Source organism: Diadema antillarum, unplaced genomic scaffold (genome assembly GCF_040938485.1).
Source record: "Diadema antillarum isolate AM-2024a unplaced genomic scaffold, OU_Dant_1.0 seq00001975_RagTag, whole genome shotgun sequence".
NCBI lineage: Eukaryota > Metazoa > Echinodermata > Echinoidea > Diadematoida > Diadematidae > Diadema > Diadema antillarum.
In genome coordinates, this window is record NW_027272633.1 from 2,003 (window position 1) to 25,035 (window position 23,033).

At 41.5% G+C, this 23,033-nt stretch overlaps 1 protein-coding gene across 1 annotated transcript in view; it reads left to right on the forward strand.

Annotated features, from left to right (window-relative positions):
- The first annotated feature begins 581 nt into the window (after positions 1-581).
- Positions 582-23,033, forward strand: part of LOC139713459 (lysophospholipid acyltransferase 5-like) — a 28,353-nt gene continuing 5,901 nt past the window's right edge. Inside the window, exons 1-7 of the mRNA XM_071625186.1 lie at positions 582-693; positions 4,754-4,861; positions 5,925-6,031; positions 6,995-7,126; positions 8,940-9,047; positions 10,046-10,228; positions 10,836-10,922. Coding sequence (XP_071481287.1) covers positions 582-693; positions 4,754-4,861; positions 5,925-6,031; positions 6,995-7,126; positions 8,940-9,047; positions 10,046-10,228; positions 10,836-10,922 — 837 coding nt within the window. The remainder of the gene's footprint in view (positions 694-4,753; positions 4,862-5,924; positions 6,032-6,994; positions 7,127-8,939; positions 9,048-10,045; positions 10,229-10,835; positions 10,923-23,033) is intronic.

Genomic DNA, 23,033 nt, shown 5'->3' on the forward strand with positions numbered 1-23,033 from the left:
AATTCTGAATACTATTATTTCTTGTAAAGAGCCTACCAAAGTTTCATCTTGTAGGTAAGCTATGCTTTCATACGATTCTTCAACTGAGTATAGGAATTCCCTTTTTATTTAATCTAAATGATTATTCAGCATTTTATTTTTCCTTTTCCCTTGTTTATTTACAGTAGTTTATTTTGGAGTCACCTCTGTCCACAGTTTCAACCAGAAACTCTCGAGGCAGAATATACTTTGTATGATAGTGCCAAACCCTAATAATAATTGAGGGGGTCGGTGCAATATAGTGCTAACCCACACAATAGTCATTTTGAGATAATCGCTGTTGAATGTTTGGAAAGTCCACACATTGTACATTAATAAAGCATGAATGCATGCATTTTTTACCATCTTATTGGTTGAATTCAAATATGATATTTTCACTGAAGTTAGAATGAAGAATAAGGAATATGAAAACGCATGTAACTCAATTTTAACAAAAGTGTGGGTTAGCACTATATTCCACCGGTGCGAGTGTTTGTCATGAATGAGCTGAGGCCGAGTTAATGTTTGCTTCCCTCTACGGTCATTTGACGACACATATAACCATGGCAGACGGTATTTTCGAAAGTGGCACTCTTGTTCCAACCCTGAGTAGCTTATCTCAACTTCTTGGCGTCACCGAACCCACTCTCCGTTTCTTTATAACAGTACTACTAGGTAAGTTCTATATGATTTTGGTAAGGATTGTCATGCTGGTGAAGAGACCTTCCGTACCAGGACTCGTTCATATCCGTGGGGCGCCATCCGTAGGACGGCAGACAGCTGCGCCAGAAGTTTGGGGCGCAACAGTATGGACTGTCCCGCTAGATAGGGCACCAGCAGCAGCATGCAACAGGACAGTGCAGTGCATAGATAGCACAGTCACTGAGTCAGTGAAGCCGTAACAATTGCTAGGCCCTGGCCTGGCCCTAGATACTACTAATGCATGCAGTGATTTTGACCAGTAAGCCTAACCGGAGTAACCAACACGATACTACTAGAATTTAATGATATGAGAAACCAGTGGTTTTTTAAAACAATGTGAGACTGAATTTACTATTGAGAGGCATGCCCCTTTTTTTGAGATAGATCTAACAAAACATGTTAACAGTTAGTAATTGAGTATCACAGTTAGACTTAAGCCATGTGGGTGGTTTTCTATAGATATTCTAGATCGAGCCTAGTCCACATTAACTGCAAAATACAGCCTGAACAACGAACGCTAAACACAGCCCGAACACCGAACGCAAAGCGTTCGGGCTGTGTATGGAACTTGGAAGGATATTAAGTTATTGGTATGGGGTAGTATCACGGATAAATTCCAGCTTTTATGTAAATTTTACTAAAAATTGCTTCAATTTGAATACGAGTAACTTAAAGATTTGGTCCAATTGTTGATAACACTTGCTGTGGAACGTTTTGCTCATCCTTCTGCAAAAATTAAAGACTTTAAATGATCCGGTCAAATCGCAAGAGGAATCTGTGAGAATGATAAAACGTCTACTCCTTTCAACGGACTTGAAACCTGTAAGCATGCGTTAACCAGAGTGCAATGTAGCCTTTTCACAAGGCCTTCTCACTGTTTAAGTGTATTGCGTTGCTTTCTGGACGACTGAAGAAGCGATATATCCCAGCCGAGCGCGACAGCGTGAGAGCAAAAGGGCCTTGTCCAAAGGCAAAGGGTTGTATACCAGTAGACTTCTATGTGGTAAAATTATTGAGGGACATTAGGCAGTCTTTCTGAGCTTGAGGATAAAAGGAAGAAAGAGCTAGAAGATCAAATGAGACAAAAGAAAAAGAAGGAAGGACAGAAGATGCTATGCTGTGGAAATCAGCCCCGCCGCTGTATTGATCATGCGTAAACGCCGTTTGGTGGGGCCGCATTCACGAGTTGTGCAAGAAAGCCCCACCGCTATGCTTAGTACCATCAAATGACACACGGTGGGGCTGAATTCAACATGTAAGCTGCCGTTATATTTAGTACAGACGGACAGTGGCAGGGCCTATAAATTCACAAGAAGAATTGTATTCCATCTGTGATGGACTCCTCTATAGACCTTGGCCTTGAACAAGAATGTACAAATTACAATGGGGTGGGGAGGAGGAGGAGGTTATGTATTCTATTTCAAGAATGATTGAAGACGGTGTGTTATTAATTGGACCATGGACTATAGTCTTACAAGTGACCTTTGGACCTATCATTTAAAGAGGCCGGTGCCTGTGTAGTATTGATATTGTTCAGATCAGTTTAGTATGATTTACCCTTCATTACAAAGTATTTTAACCCATTGAGGACGAGTCCCGAGTATACTAGGGCAGGTGTCTATGGGAATTGCGTGTGGTAGCAAAATCAAACCGTCCTCAACGGGTTAAGGAGCAAACAATGAAAAACAAAACAAAACTAGATTAGACTCTACCATTGTTGGGCAAAATACACAAAGTACAGACAGTCATCAAATGAAGTGTGGACCTGAGGAAGCCCTGCAAATGACCATGAAGAGAGCCGTGACTGAAGATTTCAAAACAAATTACAAAACTTACAAAACTGTTATGAAAACAGAAATTATGCATTATCCAATCACCAAACTGTGAATTGTTCCAGTTTTGGAGGCCAGTGTGTTGAAGAATATCAAGTGCCAATTAGTAGGCTGTGATGAAACAACTATGTACGCAATGTTTCTAAATAAAAGATAAAAAATATTTGAGATTTACCTATGTGACAATTACATAATGTAAATGTCAATGTACATTGTACATACTGAGAGTAACAAATTGATGTATATTGGGGAACCTGCTTCGTAATGAAGAACATTTGAATAGTTTGGGAATGATAATCTGAGTGATTTTTAATTCAGTACATCTTTTTTGTGCAATGACTCAATCAATTAAAAATGGATGCTTAATAGTGAGTTACCTCCTACCAATGATTTTGCCCTAAGGAAATGACGGTGAATTTCACAATCTTACAAACAAAATATTTTATGGAAGAATACACATACCATGATTTTGAGTGCATTCCAGTGCTTCAAGTCCAAGAAACTCTCATACATTCTGACCATGACTTTTCAGTTGATAGCACATCAATAGTCCATGTCAAAAATGATAGTACAGATTTTTGTAATTGAACTCATTGTAGACTTTAGTGTATATTCAATGGATATGAAGAGGAAGTCTCCTATTCTGCAATCTAGTGAAGAATGTAAGGTACTTTATATTTTTCTTTGGCTGAAATTGAAATGAAAGTATAAAGCAAAAGCAAAGATAAACACTGGGCCAATCAATGTTGAGTTCATCACATTTCATGAGTATATAATACATTTGTGGGATAAAATTCTAATTTTTAGATACTCCTGACTATGCAAAACTTAGTTATGTGCTTTATACAATTATTCATAAACCACTGAGATCCATAAGCTGTGTTGAAAAAAAGAATATGTATACTATACTTTGCTGCATTGTACTCATTTGAAAACATGCACAATTTTAGTGTTAGCATTGAACATGTCAGCACCATACATGTAGTTTTGTTCATTTTTCATGTCAAAATTAGAAGTTGTACAATATGCAGTGATACTTCAAACTTATGATGTAATGTGACATAATGAAGTCCTTTCTGTATTGTACATTGCACTCACTTGTATGAACAGATGCAGAATTTTATTGCAAGCTTTACAGAACATGCTAACATCATAATTGCACTAATTTTTCTGTGCAAAATCAGAGGTTTTATAATGCAGTAGGAGTGATAACTTTGATGTACATGTAATATGACATACTACTGGAGTCATTTCTGCTTGATGTATGACTGTTTGATATTGCTTTCTAAGTTTGATCAAGGAGGTTTTATACATGGAGTTCCAACTGACTGTAATTTATTCAAGCAGTTGTCAGATTTCTATTGATGTAGAAAAGAATACCACAGGTGCACTTTTGCCTTTGATGATCGATGTTCCAAGCCGCCGTCTTGCTGAGCAATCTGAAGATTCATTTTGAAAGTTATCATAATGTTGGCCATATTTTGCTTATCTAACTATCAAATGAAATGAAATTTCACATAATAATAAAGCATGTAAAACAAAAGTCAATTCTGTTCAGAAATTTGCGCAAAAGTGTAAATCAGAGCTGTATTATGTGAAAATGTTTAAAACTGTACTATCCTGGAAAGCTGGTTTTATCACTTTTCGACTTAATTTCCCTAAATGAAACTAACATGTAATAATCTTCAGGTATAATTCTTTATTGATAGATAAGAATATTAGATTAGTGCCCGCGTATGCCCAGTTGAGTAATTTTCATTTTCATTTCAGCATTTTCCCCTCAATTTCTGTTCGCGCATCCTCGTGTCTGTACCACCTAGCTTTTATGAGAAGGGATAGTGAAAAGTAATTACCATCGAGAAGACATATCTTCCTTTGAAAGTGGCTGGTGATTATGCAATGAGACATGAGTCAATTGTCTTCATATCGGCCTGTTTGGCACATGCTTCAAATATTTTTGAGCGGCGGCTTCGAACATGGATCAAAGGGAATAACTCTGTTGTTACTCCATCTCTTCAACCTCCCTGGTTTGATCAACAGGGCTGCTGACCATTACTTTCAACCCGTTGAGGATGAGTCCCGAGTATACTCGGGCAGGTGTCTATGGGAAATGTGTGTTATAGCAAAATATGTCCGTCCTCAACGGGTTAAAGATGGTATTATGTAGTGTTGACATGCACTCTTACTGTTCAACATTGCAGGCTACCTGATTGCCCTCATTCCAAGAAATTTTCTCTACCATGCACCGGCTAACATCCAGCATGTCTTCTACATTGTGGTTGGGCTTGCCATGTCATACTATAACTTTGGTAAGATTATTATGCTATTTATTCAATCGACCTTTAGTGGTTGTATTAGTTCTGAATGACAGTCACTAGTTGGAATGCAGAGAAACAGTTGTGACACTTTAATTTTCCTCTTGAAACATGTAAAACTTTGTGATGTAACTTTTTTTTTCAATGAAAACAGTTTTTGAAATCTCTGACAACAAAGTAAATATTTACTTACTCTTAACTTCTTTGTAACCATTTGCCAACTATTGCAAGTCACCTGGGGCAAACCACAAGGGGTCGGCATCATTCATTCATTTTCTGGTGTGGGTGGGTAGGTAGGTGGGCCAGTTCACTGGGTTAGCATGGAGCTAGGTGTGATGACACAAACCCTCTTCACTGTCATTTATGTATGTGGCCTTTCAGATGTATCAATACCATAAATAGAGAGGTACTCAGGTTTCTGTGTACATCAGCAGAGGTACAAACTGAGAGCAAGGATTCAGTGCAATAAACTCATATGCTGTTTGTCCTTGTGAGCTATTTTCCCCAAGCACTATATAATACTATGACAAGCTTTCCATACTTATGGTTTCTGCATTTAATACTTTCATCCTGCACTACAGGAAAATTTGGCAAGTATCAGTTTCCAACCTTGTGAATTGTTTGTGCACCGAGTTGTGTATCAGTGCTAAACTTGTGTCTTCAGTTTTGCTCTGTCTGACTGCCAGTGTGTGATGAAAGATCCCGTGAACTTGTAGTATTCATTTCTGATGTATTTAATCTGATCAACTTGAAGATTAGCATTGATCCTTGCACTATGACAGTGTTTTCTTTTCTGATATGTTGCTACATTGCACATTTGAAGGTTGTTATTTAAACAAATAACTAATGCACATGTCTTCCCATTTGTGAATGTGAGTGAATCATCATTCCATGCCATAGTGAAAATTCAAGGTTTCAGCTAAAAGTTAAATATATAAGGGTTGACTGCAGGGATTGTACCAGTAATCCCTTTGTGAGTGCTAACGACTGAAAATACGGCTTTGACTTAACAGATAGAAGAAGTTAACTTCAATATTTCTTTGTTCCATACCTGCAGGCTACCAGACCATCCACTATGTAATCACAGTGGTGGTCAACTATCTTCTCCTCTCTCTGGCAGGTGGCACTTTGACATCAATCATCATATCTTTCATCTTTAACATGGTAAATATTGTACACAAATTTCGTGTTAATCCTTCACAATGCTATTGTGGTCTTTTTCATTGCTAGTCCCTTAAGCAATACAGGCACATGCAGGCACAGGGCATATGTGTAGGAACATGGTGTAGACCGATAAAACAAAAGATTAAGGATAAGGATTATAGAGAAGTAAATAGCATCAGACTAGCAACTCTTCTGTCTGTTTTACAATCTTTTTTATTTTATGCCGTCCTCAGAACAATGAGAGAAAAAAAGCACAGGTTGATTGTCCAGTACCGGTAAGCATTAAGTTACATGTTTGGATCAACAAGGTCCCTTCAATGTATGTGGCTCTGGCTCTTCTGGAAAGTTCAAAGGGGTACTACCCTTAGATAGCTTTTGTAGAAGTAGCTAAGGATCAGGGCAAGGGTTGACTTAGATTAGCCTTTAATATCCTTTCATCCTCAGTATCTCTGAACACTGTTTCATTTTGCAGAATAGTTTCTATAACCTTTTGATTCCTAGCTCTTTTGTAGACCCTGCCAAATTACAGTCCTCTTTTGATAAACCTTTCATTCTGCAGAATAGTTTTTATAACCCTTTCATTTAGCTCTTTTGTAGACCCTTTCAAATTATAGTACTTCGCTAGTTGCCTCAGTTTGCCGTATTCTTCTGGAGTAATGGTCTCCAAGAATGTATAGAAGGTGAACTTGTGATACTCAGATGAGTGCAAGATTCCCAGGTCTTGCTTTTTTAAGTCTTCTTTGGCAATTCCCACAGACTGTTGCCTTCCCAAAGTCCATTTGACTAAATTCCATGATCTATGAATTGTAATTGAATTGGCAGTCATAATTGTAGTTTGTGTTCACAGGAGAAAGTTTCATGATTGGAATGAATGAGAATGCAACCATGACTACAAACACATCTCCCCCCATGTTTAATCCAGCCCATTCTTTCCGATCTCCTGTTCTTTGTGATTTCTCACAGACTTATTTTCTGGTTGGGACTGTGTCGGTGTCAGATGGAAGTCATGATGTTTTGTGGGACACTCCACACTGTGTTATGGTGTTAAAGGTCATGGGGGTGGCCTATGACCTTTATGATGGACAGAAACCAAAGGTGAGCTTATCAAAACTGAAGTGATGCTTATATGATGAAAAACTTGTGAGCCAGTTTGTATTTTATTTAACAGATTACATGCAATGACAAAAAATTTGAACTGCAGGTGTTACCCATAGCCTAATACACCCATGAAGTCACATGTTTCAGGTTCAGAAAAATGCAAAACATAAGTTTACAAACAAGGCATTCTAGGTGAAATGTATAAACATTGAGTATTGTGGCAAATTAAGAGTTGACATTTAAACTACCTCCTTTCTTAATTTCCCAGAAACTGAAAAATCCTCCATTTTTGCAATGAGTCCTGCTACCATGATCTCCTCATTGACCCATTGCAATTAAATGTCTCGTCTTCTGCATGTGGACTAGAGTGCATCTAAACTTCAAGGCAATTTTCTCATGTCTGTTTGGATCATGGTTGATTTCGAAATGTTCTTGTGTTGTTGTTGTTTTTTTTTTGGGGGGGGGGAGGGAGGGGGGGGGGAGGAGAAAAGAGAAATAATTTATACCTGAAAGCTTAGAGTCTATTGATTTGAATATCAAGAAAAAAGATATGAATAAATATATATACATATATATATATATATATATATATATATATATATATATATGTATATATATATATACATGTAGATATGTGACCCACCACCACAAAACGACCATTAAGTCGCAATGGGACTTTTCAAGTAAACAGCTGAAATAACCAGGTTGGGGTGGAAAAGTCCATTTTTTGTTTTAGGTATTTTCTGAAAGTCCATTTATCGATCTACCACCTGACAAAATTTTAGGGTCTAATGTTTACTAGAAATATCTCAAATAGTTCTTGTCATTGATACACTCCAGCTCATACTTCAGCTCAAAGTGAACCATTCGAAAAAGGCTTGATTTGATCACATTGAAGCTTTGAAACAACTAAGTATGACTCAAAAGGTATACAATATCAGGTCGTGAGATTTTAGATTTTTTGAGGAGTATGTCTTTTTAAAAGCTGTACCAAGTTTAATCCTAATCTGATTAGTCCTTCATAGTGGTTGATAAGGGAGATTTGATCCAATCTTTTGTCCCCTGCCCCCCCCCCCCCCCCCCTCTTGACAACAGGACATGGTTCTGCGCTTCTGAATGGTCACAGTTCTTTAGAGCCCGTTTTCTCCAGTATTCTGGTAATTACCCTGTCTGACATCCCCACTTTCTCATGGTATTTTCAAAGGGTTTGCTTTGTTCATACAAGGTGTGTTATATACATGTATCATTTTAAACCTTAGAATCTCAGCTTTTTGACTGTGTTGGAATCTGAAAAATACAAATTTCCAACTTATTGGTCATTTTGTTGTGTGGGTCACATATATATATATATACACACACACATTGTATGATTAAAGAATACACCATTAATAAAAGCAAACTGGATGACATCAAAGATGTCAGGAGTAAATGTTTATGAGTGTATGGCAGTGGTAAAATGTAATGAGAGGAATTGTGAAATTTTGTGTTGTGAAGGTTCCAAATGAAAGAGTATACTAATATTGTCAGTTATACAATGTACCCAGCAAGCTCAAAGCTCCTGGAAAAAAGCTTGTGTTGTGGACAATGATGCCAGAGTGCCATGGTGTGAAATATTGTTATAGAGAATGGAGATGTTCCAAAATTGTGCTCAGACTGCTGTACATTTAACGGAATTGAGACATTTACAAATACGAACCTGTGAATTCGGAGTGTGTGGATTGGTGCTGCAAATTTAATAAGCATCATGAAAAGTGGCACTACTGGTAGTAGTAGTCAGCATAATCATTCGTTTTTGGTTCTATGAGCCTAGGAGCAGTTGAGCCAGGAGCAGAAACAGTACTTTCTGATCAGAGCACCTTCTTTGCTTGAGATGGGTGGTTTTTGCCTCTTCTTTGGGGGATTCCTTGCTGGCCCACAGGTAGGAGGGTCAAACTAATGGGTTTGTTGTGTGTTTGTGCTTTTGTCTGTGTGAAAATGTAATACATGTATAACACATAAGATGTTAATAAGAGGGAAGGCTAAGGGTCCTCAGTTGCTGATTTGCCATTCATAGCAATTCGTTTAAACTAGCTTGTGGCATGTATAGCTTCTGTCAGTTTTGCTTCGTGTCATAATATGTTTATTCCTTTACGTATAAGGAGGGGGATGAAATGCTTTATGTTTGTTTGTTTGTTTGTTTTTTTGCTTTGGCACACAGTCCAAATTATATTTGTAATGATACAATATCAAGCATTTTCAATGCACTGATACTAATTATGGCTTAGTCTTGGCATTACTTGTACTTTCATGTTTCATTGTTCTTAATTTTTAGGATGTGTGGGGAAAAGAGCTATAACAAATGAAACATGATTATTCCTTTCTGAGATATGTTTTTTAGTTGACAATTATGCCAGTAGTTGTACATATCCTTTAAGACCTATCCAGTACATATACTGAGGAGCAAAAGAGTCTGCCAACCTGCACATACTGTATAATGTAAGCATATATTGTTTCTCCAGTGTTGCAATATTTCTGTTTCAGCTTTGCAGCTTTTGAAAGACTAAGTTGCTGTTAGTTTTTGTGGGTTTTTTTTTTGTGTGTGTGTGTGCGTGTGTGTGTGTGTGTGGTTTTTTTTTTTAGTATTCATTGTCATTGAATTCTACATACCAGATCTGTTTAATGACATGTCCCCTTGCAGTGTCAGGATGAACTAAAAACCTTGTTCTTTTGTGGTACAAAAAAAATTAATACAGCCAACATTCATACAGGTACTCTTTATGTTGCACACTGCAATGTGATGAAAATAAAACTATATAAAAAGCAACCATTTGATACTCTAAAATGTTTTTGTTTGTTTTACAATGAAGTAAACATCAAATCAGTTTAACCCAATAAGTGGTCTTACACATAATACTGTATGATTGGTCCTACAAACAGTTTTCTATGCGGCGTTACATCAATTATACCAACAACAACCTCATCCCAGAGTGGGAAAGAGAGAATCCGTCCAATGTCATTCCTGCCATCAGTCGCTTCTGCTTTGGTGCCTTTTACGTCAGCCTGGGTTTAGCACTCAACCTTGCCTATCCAGACAGATTCCTCTTGTCCAAGGAATTTGTGGTGGGTGGATACCAGAATTTTATTTATTTATTAATTTCTTTAATGTTTTTGTGGATTTTTTTCATCGTATTGTGTTAATTTAAGGAGAGTAACTGTATTTGGAAGACTCGATGGAAGGTAGCAATGAAAGAGCTCACCTCATGAAGTCATGTCGAGTGGTGTTTAACATATGCAGTGTATATTCCTTGACTGAAACATTCCTGAATAGTGTGTAACTCTTAGGACTACTGTATATGGCAAGTGCATTAAAAATATTATGTGTTAGAAACAGATACCTGGTGCATTGGCCTTCATCATAGAGTTGTTAACAAATCAAGAGAAAGGAAAGGAAGTTTGGAGTTTCAAAGGGACATGGCAATGATTAATCAAAGTGACTATATGCAAAAAGAAAGGAGTTTGTACTGATTTGGTGAATTCTTTACACTTTTAAGCTTGCTTGTGTTTTTTTAGATCTTAACATTAATCAAAAATAAATGAATGAATAAATAAATAAATAAATGACAGTAGTCATTTTTGGAAGAAATACAAAAGAACAGGAAGACATGCCAGTTCAAAGTTTTCTACAACACTGTCTATTGTACACCTATGGTTTTCTCCCTGAGTACAGGATACCTCAATATTCTACAAGCTGTTTGTTGTCTACATTTGGGGACAAGCCTACAGAACACGCTATATGGGAGTCTGGCTCTTCACGGTAAGACAGTATAATGCATCATTCAGACCTTGTTATAGAAAAAACTCAAGTGCATTAAAGGACAAGTTCACCTTCATAGACATGTGGGCTGAGTGAATGCAGCAATATTAGTAGAACACATCAGTGAGAGTTTGAGGAAAATCGGACAATCCGTTCAAAAGTTATGAATTTTTGAAGTTTCTGCTCAGTCACGGCTGGATGAAAAGACAAAGTAAGCTTGTGATGTCACATGAGTACAACGGAAGAAAGAATAAAGAAAATTCAACATATTTCCATTTTTCTCGCATAACAAAAGAACACTCGACTTCTCTCTTTCAGAAGGCAGGGGGAATAATATTACCCTTAACATACTTCAGTAGCAAGTGGAAGAAATGTGCACTTTATTCAAAAAGTAAAGTTTAAGTATGAAATTCTCATTTCATTTTCTTTATATAGTTGTACGCATGTGACATCATACACTGTAGTAGTCTTCTCATCCAGAAGTGACTGCACAGATGCTTAAAAAATTCATAACTTTTGAACGGATTGTCCGACTTTCCTCAAACTTTCACTGATGTGTTCTACTAATATATTGCTGCATTCTCTCAATCCTAATGTATATGAAGGTGGACTTGTCCTGTAATATGACAAACAGTCAGCAATATAGGCATGGAATTGGGCACATGAATGTACTTATATATATATGGAGTAAGTTTATGATTCATATTTAGCATTAAGTTGATTTTTGTAATCAATTTTGTTGCATGATATATATTATTTTTCGTAATCTCCGTTGTTCGTTAATATGAGATCCCACTCGTACGCATGCGCAGTCAATTCATTCGTAGCGTGTGTCACAGGGGACTTTCCTCTGAATGTGGGGAACGAAAGTCCTCCCTGCGACTGGGATCTTTTCTATAGTCAAAGGTTGACTTTCTCTAAATGCAGCAGATTGTTAGCAGACCATTCACTCATTCAACTCTTTCGACTTGTGCAACTACAGTGCCTCGAAATAAGTAGTCAATCACACAGTGTTCTTACAATGTAACACTCAATAAGATTTATTATACTGGTCTCAAATTGTGGTAGTTTACAACAATAACATAGTACAAACTTGAATACAGATATCCAATTCCACTTGATCTTGAGCTTGGTTACTCTGCTCGTTGGTTTATTCTAGAAGCTCCCGTGCTTGGTTGCTCTAGGTTGTCGACGATGCCCTGCCTGAAGTAGCGGGTCGTCTCCCCTTACTTCTGGTCCTCTCTGGAACCGCAAACTGTGGTTCTCTCTGCAGCCCTAAACTTGGTCCTCGCTGGAACCCTAAACGGTGGCTCTCTCCCTGGAACCCTAAACACCCTGTTAATTTAATAACATGATACCTCCCTTATAATTTGTGGTCTTTAGTTATTCCTGATTCTATTCATATAACTTCAACAAAACATATAATTATATATTCTATCATATTAACATTGACTAGCCACACATAATTTCCATAATAATGTTTCACCATGGATCATTATCTTTCAATGTTGAATAGGGGTGATTAATCAGCCCATTAAAATCTAAGCGTTGTTCTCATTCTCTATTTCTTTCACAATGCAATTAAAGTTCGGTTTGACATACAAACATCACACATACAAAGCAATATCGGGAATTACATAGGAACTTACAAGGCATAAACAACTTCAATTAAATGATCGTGTACTTACAACAGTTGTTGGTGTTTACACTCGAATCCTCCTAGATTCTCTGCTGGACGGTCAGGCTGTCCAAGCCGAAATGCAACAATCCCTGAATCACACTGATTCCAAATAACACTCTGCTACTCTAACTTCGCAATCTCGAAGTACCGTAGCCTGGTCCTGAGTGTTCCGCAAATAATGTGGCATCTGAATTTTATGCCCAAACACTGCATATTTATACATTTGTTGGACCATAGGTCTCCATGTAAAATTAGTTAAATGAAGTCAAGTGACTTCCTAGAAAGTTTTCATAGAAGTCCTGCCCCCTTTTCTTATTGGTTGGCGTTTTCTGTCTGTCAAAACTTTCCTGAGCATCTCATTTTGCATTGGTCAAGCCCCTGCTTGACGTCATCACTTCCTGTCCACGGAAACCAAAATTCTTTGAAGTGGTCCTGTTTTGACCTAGCTAGAAACTTGTGTTTGACGTCGTGAATGACGTCCACATACCAGATAGTATGATGCATACTACCAGGGATACCCTTTCCTCGTGTGTTGACGTCATGTAGGGTTTACTCATCCCCAAAACATTTAATTCCAAATCACTCTCTTTTACTTTGATTGTGCATCGCAACATCTCCTTATATGGTTATTTTGATGCAAGCTTTTGTCTTTAAAGCTGCACTTCTTTTGTAACCATTGCGATAACATCAATTTCTTACATGAGCTACCTAATAAACAGTACCATTGTAGTACAATGAGACAATTTATTACGTGACAAATACAAAATATGTCATATCCTGACACAACCCCCCATTTCAAGATAGTACTGCTATCTACAATAGTATTTTCACGTATGAAACTAATTTGTCCGTACATACACATGACAATATCAACATTCGATAATCCCCTTGCTATGGGTAAACATGCCCCTCTTACTCTGGACATCGGCTCAGGAAGTCTGCCCCAACGTTATCTGTTCCCTTGACAGCGGTCACGTGGTAGCGGTAGGATTGGAGGGCAAGTGCCCAGCGCAAGACTCGGTTGTTTTGCAACTTAGCCTTGGCAATGTACATGAGGGGACGATGATCCACCTCAAGTTCAAACTCTCTCCCATATAGGTAAACATCGAACTTTTTTACTGCCCATGCAATTGCGAGGCACTCTCGCTCTATGACGGCATACCGTCGCTCTGTGTCTGACAACTTCCGGCTGATGTATGCGATAGGGAACTTCTCTCCCTCTACGCGCTGCATCAGTACTGCGCCGATGCCTACGTCAGACGCGTCGGTCGCCAGTATGAACGGGTATTCATGGTCTGGAAGATGGAGAATGGGGGATGAAGTCAATCGGGACTTCAGCGTGTTGAACGCCTGCTCTTCCAGGGGTCCCCAGTCTACGCGGTTGGCTCTGTCTTTCTTTGTTAAGTCCGACAGCGGTGCGGCGATAGCTGCGAAGTTGGGTATGAACTTGCGGTAATACCCAGCTAGCCCTAGAAACGCGCGTACCTCCCGCTTTGTTTGCGGCACCTCCGCCTGCAAGATCTGCTCTACTTTCTCAGGGTGAGGCTTCAGCGTGCCGCCACCTATGACATGCCCTAGAAAGTCGAGAGTCTTGAAGCCCACATGACATTTACTTGGCTTCGCGGTCAACCCAGCATCTGCAAGCCTCGAGAGTACAGCTTGCAAGGAATCCAAGTGTTCTTCCCAGGTCTCGGAGAACACAAGGATATCGTCGATGTAGTTCACTACATTGTCGAGTCCAAACAGCACTTCTCGCATCAGCCGTGAGAAGGTAGCTGGTGCATTCACCATACCAAACGGCAGCACGGTGAAGTGAAACGGGCCTTCAGCGGTGACGAATGCTGTTTTCTCCTTATCAGACTCGGCCATGGGTATCTGCCAATACCCCTTGCTGAGGTCGAACTTCGAGAAGTATTTACCTCTTGACAGCTTCGCTAGAAGAGTGTCAGCAATCGGAATAGGTTCTGGATCGAACACAGTTATAGCATTCAATTTGCGGTAGTCGACGCAAAATCTGTTACTTCCGTCCTTCTTTTTCACTAGTACGATCGGTGACGCGTACTTGGATCGTGATTTCTCTATCACGCCCATCTTTAACATTTCGCTTAATTCTGCTTTTACCGCAGCTTGCATAGATTGTGGTAGGGGATACGGCTTGCTTACCACGGGGTCAGCGGTAGTAAGTGTCACTGAGCATTCCATCGCGTTTGTTCGCCCTGGTACATCGGTTAATTGCGCATCAAACTGATTTAACAGATCAGCTACCTGCGTTGCTTGTGACTCAGTCAGTTCCGCATCTATCACCACGTCAGCCACGCTCTCATTCTGCGATAAGGCGGGCAGTCCTATGCACGGTCGGTCGAGATCGGGTTCGACCTCCTCTTCGACTACGGAGATGGCATTCGCTTGGACTTCATTGTCCCTACTTCGCGCACGGTCAACATACTTCTTCAAGAGGTTAACATGGTAGGTCTTGACCTTGCCATTGACCTCAACTCTCACATCACATCGTCCTAGTGTGTCTGTGACTGTATACGGTCCCTGCCATTGCATCAGGAGCTTGCTCGCGCTCGTTGGCCTCATAATGAGCACTTTGTCGCCAACCTCAAACTTTCTGTCACGTGCCTTTGCGTCATAGTACTTGGCATATCTTTTCGATGCGCGCTTGAGCTCCTCATGCGCCACTTTGCAAGTCTCCTCGAGTCTCGCTCGTAGGTCCACAACATACTCATATGTTGTTTTGACCTCTTCGTCGACTGCTTCCGCTTCCCAGATTGTCTTAATCAGGGACAGAGGTCCACGTACAGTCCTGCCATACAGCAGCTCAAACGGACTAAAGCTAAGGCTAGCTTGTGGTACCTCCCGATACGCGAACAACAATGCCGGTAAATAACGGTCCCAATCTTTGGGTCGCTCTGCACTCATTCGTCGCAGCATAGCTTTGAGAGTTCCGTTGAATCTCTCAACCAACCCATTGCACATGGGATGGTACGGAGTTGTGTTAAGCTGCTTTACGGACAGCAAACGCCCTAACTCCCTCATTAGCTCAGAAGTGAACTGCGCCCCTCTATCAGAGAGAATCTCATCTGGCAAACCTAAGCGGCTAAACATCTCGACAAGCGCCTCAGCCACTCGCTCGGTTTCAATGCTCGGTAATGCAATAGCTTCTGGGTAGCGAGTTGCATAATCGACCAGCGTCAAAACATACCGATTCCCACGATTGGTCTTGGGGTCAAAAGGTCCTACGAGGTCAATCGCCACGCGCTTGAACGGAGTATCAATGAGCGGCATGCTCGCGAGCGGCACGCGACCCACGCTCCCCTTATTCACGGTGCGCTGACAGATATCACATGATATGCAATATCGCCGGACATCATCTCCCATACCTGGCCAATAGAAGCTTTGCTGTAATCGGTCGAGTGTTTTCTGTGTTTTTAGGTGCCCAGACATTATGCCATCATGGGCAAGCGCCATTAATCCATCACGGTATGCGCTCGGTACGGCCAATTGTCGAACTGGCTTGCCATATTCCAATTTTGTAGATTGGAATTCGCGATAGAGCAGGCCTCGATGCACGAGAAACTTGCTCTCATTTCCTTTGCTTGTGGTCGTTTTCTGACCACTCTCTGCTGCTCGCCAAGCCTTCGCAAGCGTCGGGTCAGCCTTTTGCGCTGCTTCATACTCACCTTTACTCGTCGCGAGTGAGAGTGCACTTGCTGTCGGCAGTGGTTTGAGGGGTTTCGCACTTTGCGCTTTCTGACCACGTGTCTCTACTGCCCCTCCCTCGGATGATGCTACCATCTCTTCTTCATCTACCACTACCTCGTCCCTATCGAGTGACCACTGTGGATCGGGATTATTTTGGTCCCTGACCCCGGGAATATTCCCCAAAATAAGCTCATACATTGGGTCTTCCATAACCAGAGCTTCCACTTCCCCAGTGTAGAAAGGCGTGTCTACCCATACCCTAGCAATGGGGAATTCTCTGACAGTCCCGTCTATCAAAACCACCCTCTTCTTCTGCCCTGCAACAATCTGAGGGGTTCTAACAAACACTGACTTTACTACGGCTGTACTACAGCCACTGTCCCTTAGAACGGACACTACATGCCCTCCTACTTTTCCCTGAAGAACAGGCATGTTCACACCTGATGGTCTGACTCCCGAAGAGCATCCTGCCTCGAGAAGGGGTATTTCATCCCCCGAAGCTAGCTTCACATACGAGCCTGGCTGTCTTGCCGTTTCATATCTAACTGTGTTAGCCTCAATACAGGCAGCCCCCTTTCGGTCCTGACTAGTCTTCTCCTCAGACCCCTTCATTTCATCCAAAGCAGCGGCCCGGTTTGGTCTCGGACTATTCGTTTTGGCCTGGCAGTTTCGAGCCAAATGACCTGCCTTCCCACAAACATAACAACCACTTGACCCCTTATTTCCTTGTGGGCCACTGAATTTGGAAGAGATATGACCCTGACTTTGGCCCTTGTCAGGTCGCTTTTGGTCTCTGTAGGAGTGGTTCTTTTGTTCCTTATGGGGGTGGGCCTGACTGTATTGATCCGCTAGCTTCGTCATTTCATGTAAGTTTGCCGGATGTCTCTCGCGGACAAACTGCTTCAGCTCTTTCGAGCTCCTGGCATAAATTTGATCCATTATCATCAATTGAACTAGGTCATCAAACTCAGCCCTAAAACCAGCTAACTCTAACCAACGCAAGAGATAGCGCTTCAGCCTCTCGGCTAACTGACTGTGAGTCTCGCCAGGCTCTACCTGCGAGCTCCGGAATTTAGCTCTAAATCCCTCTTCGTTCAACTCATACCTTTGGAGTAAGGCGGCCTTTAATTCATCGTAATCATTTGCAAGTTCTGACGGCATTCGGGAATACACTTCCAGGCCTTTGCCCGTCAACAGTGTACTGAGGGGTAGGGCCCACTGAGTTCTTGCCCATCCCATACTCTCAGCGTATCTCTCAAATCTGCATAGATAGGAGTCTAAGTCATCTGTTTTCTCATTGAAAAGAGGTAATTTCACCTTTTTCATGCCATTACTAGGAGAATCATTTCTAGGTCTGGCTGCTGCAATTTGCAGCTCCAGCTCTTTCATTTCTTTCAAATGCTCCCTTTCTTTCTGTCGTTCATCCCTTTCCTTTTGGCGCTCTTCTCTGAGCTTTTCTTCCTTCAAGTCTAGTTTCTCCTTTTCATCCCTAGCAAAATCGACCAATTCCTTGCCTGTCAGCCCTGCCTCCTTCCCCACTTTTATGAGTTCAGAATACACATCCATTGCAATGTACAATCGCGTTACTATAGCAACAATCACCTCAATGTAATCTGACCTTAAGACACTGGACCTTGAGCCTAACTCTCACTGGCCAGCAAGTGGCCACTGGCGGTCTAACCTTTGGCTTCTTGTTTCGAGTTGTCAGTTGCACATATTGAGTTGACTGGTCTAGTTTCTAACTTTTAACAATTGCTGCCCGGGTTCTCCACCAATTCTTGTCACAGGGGACTTTCCTCTGAATGTGGGGAACGAAAGTCCTCCCTGCGACTGGGATCTTTTCTATAGTCAAAGGTTGACTTTCTCTAAATGCAGCAGATTGTTAGCAGACCATTCACTCATTCATCTCTTTCGACTTGTGCAACTACAGTGCCTCGAAATAAGTAGTCAATCACACAGTGTTCTTACAATGTAACACTCAATAAGATTTATTATACTGGTCTCAAATTGTGGTAGTTTACAACAATAACATAGTACAAACTTGAATACAGATATCCAATTCCACTTGATCTTGAGCTTGGTTGCTCTGCTCGTTGGTTTATTCTAGAAGCTCCCGTGCTTGGTTGCTCTAGGTTGTCGACGATGCCCTGCCTGAAGTAGCGGGTCGTCTCCCCTTACTTCTGGTCCTCTCTGGAACCGCAAACTGTGGTTCTCTCTGCAGCCCTAAACTTGGTCCTCGCTGGAACCCTAAACGGTGGCTCTCTCCCTGGAACCCTAAACACCCTGTTAATTTAATAACATGATACCTCCCTTATAATTTGTGGTCTTTAGTTATTCCTGATTCTATTCATATAACTTCAACAAAACATATAATTATATATTCTATCATATTAACATTGACTAGCCACACATAATTTCCATAATAATGTTTCACCATGGATCATTATCTTTCAATGTTGAATAGGGGTGATTAATCAGCCCATTAAAATCTAAGCGTTGTTCTCATTCTCTATTTCTTTCACAATGCAATTAAAGTTCGGTTTGACATACAAACATCACACATACAAAGCAATATCGGGAATTACATAGGAACTTACAAGGCATAAACAACTTCAATTAAATGATCGTGTACTTACAACAGTTGTTGGTGTTTACACTCGAATCCTCCTAGATTCTCTGCTGGACGGTCAGGCTGTCCAAGCCGAAATGCAACAATCCCTGAATCACACTGATTCCAAATAACACTCTGCTACTCTAACTTCGCAATCTCGAAGTACCGTAGCCTGGTCCTGAGTGTTCCGCAAATAATGTGGCATCTGAATTTTATGCCCAAACACTGCATATTTATACATTTGTTGGACCATAGGTCTCCATGTAAAATTAGTTAAATGAAGTCAAGTGACTTCCTAGAAAGTTTTCATAGAAGTCCTGCCCCCTTTTCTTATTGGTTGGCGTTTTCTGTCTGTCAAAACTTTCCTGAGCATCTCATTTTGCATTGGTCAAGCCCCTGCTTGACGTCATCACTTCCTGTCCACGGAAACCAAAATTCTTTGAAGTGGTCCTGTTTTGACCTAGCTAGAAACTTGTGTTTGACGTCGTGAATGACGTCCACATACCAGATAGTATGATGCATACTACCAGGGATACCCTTTCCTCGTGTGTTGACGTCATGTAGGGTTTACTCATCCCCAAAACATTTAATTCCAAATCACTCTCTTTTACTTTGATTGTGCATCGCAACATCTCCTTATATGGTTATTTTGATGCAAGCTTTTGTCTTTAAAGCTGCACTTCTTTTGTAACCATTGCGATAACATCAATTTCTTACATGAGCTACCTAATAAACAGTACCATTGTAGTACAATGAGACAATTTATTACGTGACAAATACAAAATATGTCATATCCTGACAGCGTGTGTTTCTTAGCGGTCAAGTCGCCATTTTGAGCTCTAAATTTCGCCGATTTTCTTTCACTTTGCGATCTTTTGCGTTCTAGTTTTCGGGGTTTCATAGGTTATTTTACCTCCCCGATCGTTTGGTAGTATTTCTGGAGAGTGATGGAAGCGAATTCGGGTTCTTCCACGAAGCCGAATTTCCCGCACGAGAAGCTGGTTCGCGATGCGGGTTCCACCAGCATCGCCAGCGGACCGCGAGCGGGTCCCTCCCCCGGCAGCGATCCGGGGGGAAAGGGTAAGACGGCAGCGGCGAGCTCGGCTAGCCGCGGTGGTAAAGGCATGGGGAAAGCCAAAGGCAAAGCACCGGCGAAGATTACTTCTCCTCCTCCCGTGATTGCACGGAAGTTCGCCAAGTCGGCTGCTACCTCTGAGGTCTCAGACCTTTTGATTAAGAAGCCCTCGATCATGATTGACTCTGAGATATTAGCCAAAGATTCTCGGGCTGTCCAGGACTGCATTCGTGCAGATCCTATTTCAAAGAAGGACAGTCAGGCCTGCATTCGTGCAGAGCCTCCACAGACCACGACCTCGAAGTCGGGACCAAGCACTAGTGTTGGTGGCTCAAATTTTGAACATCGTCTGAATAAACTGGAAGAGATGCTGGGAAAATTGGTGGATCATTTGCCACTTTCTCATCCACAGACTCGTAGTAGTCATGACACGAGAAGTCTCGGAGATGAGGATGATAATCTCCTTTTATCTGACTATGAGTATGACTGCGATCAAGATGATGGGCCTTTTGGCTGTAAACTTACACCGGCGTCTGACTCATAGACTTCTGATTTCAGTGCTGAAACAAGCACTGAAGATAGTAATGCTACTCCTGCCTCTGGCAAGAATGTAGCCATCCCAGCTATCGCAGCAAAATTCGCAGTGCCTCTCAGCGTGGGGAAACCCTTAGATGAGGATATTGCTGGGTCGGTATCCTACCTTGTCAGCCACACTCTTGAACAGGCTGCCCTAGAGGAGACTGGTAAGAAGTACACTAGCCCAGAAAACTGTCCACTACTTGACGTGCCCAAAGTCAACTTGACAATTTGGGAGAATCTCAACCCTACTACCCGGGCTAGGGACCTGAAGCTACAGCGTATTCAGAGCGCTCTTGTAAAAGGCATCACTGCTTTTGCGCAGACCCTTTCTGCTTCGGAGCTGTCAGAAAAACAGCAGGACGCTCTCGGACTCCTGTGTAGCTCTAATTTTGAGCTGAACGCCTTGAGGAAGGACCTCATTAAACCTGGCTTGAATGCAAAATTTGCACACTTGTGCAAGCCTCAGAACCCTGTGACCAAACAGCTGTTTGGTGATGACTTAGGAAAGAAAGTCAAAGACATCCAGGAAGAACAAAGAGCAGCAGCCGGTGTTGTGAAAGGCTCAAAACCTTTCTCAACAGGTAACTCCCGTCAGCGTCCATATTCGCAGTCACAGTCTCATTATCACCCTTACCGCCGACAGACGGAAGCTAATTACCGTAGAATGAGATCAGCGGGGTGGACCACGCCAACCGTACAGGCTGGGTCGGTACAGCGGCCTTTTTTAGGCCAGCGTTCGTGGAAGCCACACACTGCCACCCCGATGACCAGACCCAACAAGGGCAGCGGCCGACAGAGCCCTCGATACCGGGGGTTTGCGGGGGCCCGCAAGTAACTGAGCATGTTAAACCAACAGTCTCCTCATCCTCTGCAGAGGTGAGTACATGCCCTCTCATAAATCTTGCTTGTTCAATGGTGGGTGGACGACTGAAAAATTTCTATGACAAATGGAGAAGCCTGACTTCAGATCCATACATTTTGAATGCTGTCAAAGGATACAAACTCGAATTTGATCCTAATGAATTCCCTACTGTAAGAGGGAAAGAGTTGTATAATTTATCTCGCAGTTCAGAGCTTAACAGTCAAATAGAGGAAGAGATTTCTCGCCTCTTAGCTAAAAATGTGATTGAACTTTGCGAACATGAGAATGGAGAATTCATCTCCAATATTTTCACGAGACCCAAAAAGAATGGTTCCTTACGAGTTATCCTTGATCTTTCTGATCTTAATACAGGCATCCTTTATCAGCATTTCAAAATGGACAACATACATACAGCCTTGTCACTGCTCAGCCCAAATTGCTACATTGCATCTATTGATTTACAAGATGCATACTATTCAGTTCCCGTCCATCCATCATCGAGAAAGTATTTGCGTTTCTATTGGCAAAGTAAACTGTACCAATACAAGGCCTTACCTAATGGTCTCAGCTCGGCTCCCAGACTGTTTACAAAAATGCTGAAGCCAGTGTTTGCCCAGCTTAGAACAGAAGGACATGTAGTTATGGGTTATCTTGATGACACTTTGATAATTGGGAGATCTAAGGATGCTACCCAAAGGGCTGTTTCAGCTACCACTAAGCTTCTAACAGAGCTGGGGTTCTTAATTCATCCTGAGAAGTCAGTACTTAGCCCAGGCCTAGACCTAGAGTTCCTTGGGTTTCATTTGAATACTAGGTGAATGCACATTACTTTGCCAAGGGAAAAACAAGATGACATTTATGAGGTTTGCACCTCCCTCTTATCCCTTGCCGCCTCATCCATTCGAAAGGTTGCTAGGGTCATAGGGAAAATAGTTGCCACGTTCCCTGCAGTACAGTATGGCCCACTGCATTACAGATATCTAGAGAGAGACAAGGTACAGGCCCTTAAGGCAGCTTGTGGTCATTTTGATAGGCCCATGACTCTTTCCATGGAGGCACGACATGAATTGATATGGTGGAAAGAACATATTCATGAGTCATTTAATCATGTTGTCAGACAAAAGGTCAATTTGGAGCTACGTACAGATGCCAGTGCAGAGGGATGGGGTGCTACAGACTTAACCTCTCACACAGGTGGCAGGTGGACCACAGAGGAAGTACATTCAGCTCAAACATCGGGTATTAATTACCTAGAAACACTGGCAGCTGGACTGGCTCTGAAATCCTTCTGTGCAGATAAGAGAAATGTACATGTCCTATTGAGGATTGATAACACTACGGCTGTTGCCTACCTTAATAACATGGGAGGGCTGAAATCAGAAACGTGCAATCAGGTAGTGTTAGACATCTGGCATTGGTGTATAGAACGCAATATATGGCTGTCAGCAGCTCACTTACCTGGGTGCCAGAACAACAAGGCAGACTTCATGTCTAGACACTTTAATGACAGAACAGAGTGGATGCTAGATAAGAATAGCTTTGAGAAGATTGTGGCTACGTATGGTACACCAGTAATTGATTTGTTTGCATCCAGA